The sequence below is a fragment of the Helianthus annuus genome, chromosome 11 (assembly GCF_002127325.2).
Source record: "Helianthus annuus cultivar XRQ/B chromosome 11, HanXRQr2.0-SUNRISE, whole genome shotgun sequence".
NCBI classification, from domain to species: domain Eukaryota; kingdom Viridiplantae; phylum Streptophyta; class Magnoliopsida; order Asterales; family Asteraceae; genus Helianthus; species Helianthus annuus.
In genome coordinates this window covers 79,707,373-79,709,961 of record NC_035443.2, presented here as the reverse complement: position 1 = coordinate 79,709,961, position 2,589 = coordinate 79,707,373, and the positions used below count along the sequence as shown (strand labels likewise).

The window sequence follows — 2,589 nt, the reverse complement described above, 5'->3', positions numbered from 1 at the left end:
AGAATTCAAGAAGAGACAGAAAAAGAGAAACAGTTGAGTAAGAGGAAGAGACAGGAGAAGGATGATGCTGCATACATTCCATCTCCTGAGCATGTATCTGAATCTCAATCGCCTTCAAGTGGTAGAAAGAAAGTGGGTGCGAGAAAGAGGATTGTTTCGCCGAAGATAAAGAAAGTTACTCCAAAAATCACAAAGCCAAATATTGTTCTGAAGAAGAAACCATCTAAAGAACCAAGTAAACCACCAACACCACCACCTGAACCTACTCTACATCAAACACCTCCAAGACAACCAACACCTCAAAGACAACCTTCACCACCAAAAAAACCAACACCACCTAGACAACTATCACCTTTAAATCTCTCACCACCACATCAATCACCACCTCATGAACAACCTTTTCTTACATCCCAAGAAATCTTCAAAACACCACCACCCACTCAAATTTAAATTCAATTAACTCCTGGTTCTTTTGGCCGCAAGACGTTTCCAGCCATTCCAGAAAACCTTGAAGATATTGGAGACTTTAGATTCGCAAATGATGAACAAGTGAAGAAGTTAGACAAGAAGATGGATGATGTTTTGAATGAAAACAAAAGAGTTGTAGCTGAAAGCAAAAGAGTTTCTGATCGTGAAAACATTCTCGAATTGCGTGTAAAGAAGTTAGAATCTGAAAACAAGTCACTCCTGAAGAAAATTGATGCAGATCAGGCAGAAATTGATATATTGAAAGTAGGGGTGGCAGAGTTAGAGGAGGAAAAGACATGCCAAGATCAGCAAAACAAATATTTTGAATTAAAGAACAAAGAACTTGAGGCTGCGAAAGCATTGAAAGAGCACGAATTCTATATGATGAACAAAGTAATGGAGAGTATGCTCGGGAAGTCGATAGAGCAAAGATTTGAAGAGATTCAAGTTGAAGAGGTAAGGGCTAAACGCCAAGCTGAAATCGAAGCTCTAATGAAAGATAAAGGCAAGAATGCTGAGAGCAGTGTTGCAGTGCCTGAAAGATCAATCGTTCCTTCTTTAGTTGTTGAAAATCATGTTCCTATATCTTCTATCTCTGGTATTTTTGAGGTAGATGTATCTCTTGAAGATCTTGCTGGTAATGATGATGAAGAAGATGATGAGGATGATGATGATGAAGGGGGTGATGACGAAGAAGATAACGATGATGAAAAATTTTTCTCTGCGAGTAGTCATGGTTCTGATGATGACAATGACGACGATGATAATCAGGGAGGTACTGGTATTACAGTGACTGAAGCTTCAAATGAGCAAAACGTTGATGATTTAATGAAAGATGATGCGAATGAAGAAACAGAGGGAGTTGATGGAAAGGGGGAGCATGGTGATGATCAAAACGTTGATCAAGTTGAGAAGTTGATTCTTCGAATTGAACCGCATGTTGAAGAAGGTGAGATCAGGCATACTTACACATTGGATGAAGTCCTGAAGATGTTCAATGTGAATGAAAATGAATTGAATTTTGATTTCGAAGAAGAGCTGAATGCTTTCGACATCAACCATCAACCAGAATATGAATACAAGTATGTTAAGGATGCAGATATGTATGACAGGGTTGAGGTTGAAGATTGTTCCGATGAAGAAGGTATTACTGAAGATACCTCTGATCTTCCAACGTTGATGGAGTTCTTCACTGAAGAGAATCATGATGAACTTAGAAGGAAAGTTGCTGAGATCCTTAAAGATAAAAACTTTGACGGTACCACAAAAGATCCACTAAAAGAAGGACGCAAGAAAAGGTTTAAGGAAAGCAATGAACGTAAATTCAAGCGTCCGTTGAAGTATTATCAGAGAGACAGAAGTATTTCTCAGGAGAATATCATAAGCTGGGGTTTTCTACCTCAAGTTGAGGCTTATGCGATCAGAAGAGAGTGTGGCGTTCAATACTTTGAAAAGTTACATGATGTTATGTCTTTGCCATAGTGGGATGTGGATGAGCTATCTAAAGTAAGAACTTTGGGGTATCCTGTCAGGAAGAATGATATTGCAATGCGGGGGCTAATAAAGTTTGAGGCACTGAAAGACTTCAAGAATTGGAAGCCTCATTATCCAAAAACAGTTAGAAGAATTAATCCTGAGACAGGAAATGAAGAGATCATTTTGAATGTGAAGAAGCCGAAATCAATGAAAAACATTCCAGTGCCGAAGATGGAGCAGGAATTTTATAAAGGCTTCATGGGCTGGGTATACAGCTGTATCTCGACAGAAGTTGTGATTACTTATCGAGCTGGGAACGAAATTCGAGAGATTTTTGTTTACGACCCAATGTGGTTAGTTAACTGCTCAGCAAAGGATATTGAATGTCTGTTTATCAACAAAATCCACTTCCAAGCTGAAGATAGAGAGCAAGCCATGCAGTTCCAGAAAGTCATTACTATTTGCTTTCAGAAAGGCATAAATTCTGAAAGTAAATGGAAATCAAAATGGTGGTCGCTCGAAGAGAAAGAAAAGAAGAAGGCTGAACGTGAATGAAAGAAACTTGAAGCAAATAGAGGAAAGTGGATGAAGTTACAAGCTGAAGAAGCTCAGAAAGCGAAGAAAGAGAATGAAAGGTTGAGGAAC

General features: G+C 38.8%; 1 protein-coding gene across 1 annotated transcript; it reads left to right on the top strand.

Annotated features, from left to right (window-relative positions):
* Positions 1-570: 570 nt before the first annotated feature.
* On the top strand, positions 571-1,950 carry LOC110901233 (FK506-binding protein 5-like). The gene has a single exon (XM_022148101.1). It carries the CDS (start codon positions 571-573, stop codon positions 1,948-1,950), a length of 1,380 nt encoding a protein of 459 aa, XP_022003793.1.
* The last annotated feature ends 639 nt before the right edge of the window (positions 1,951-2,589 follow it).

What these genes read in the sequence shown, in the direction of transcription:
- LOC110901233 (XM_022148101.1), top strand. Translation starts at nt 571, where the DNA reads ATGGATGATGTTTTGAATGAAAACAAAAGAGTTGTAGCTGAAAGCAAA.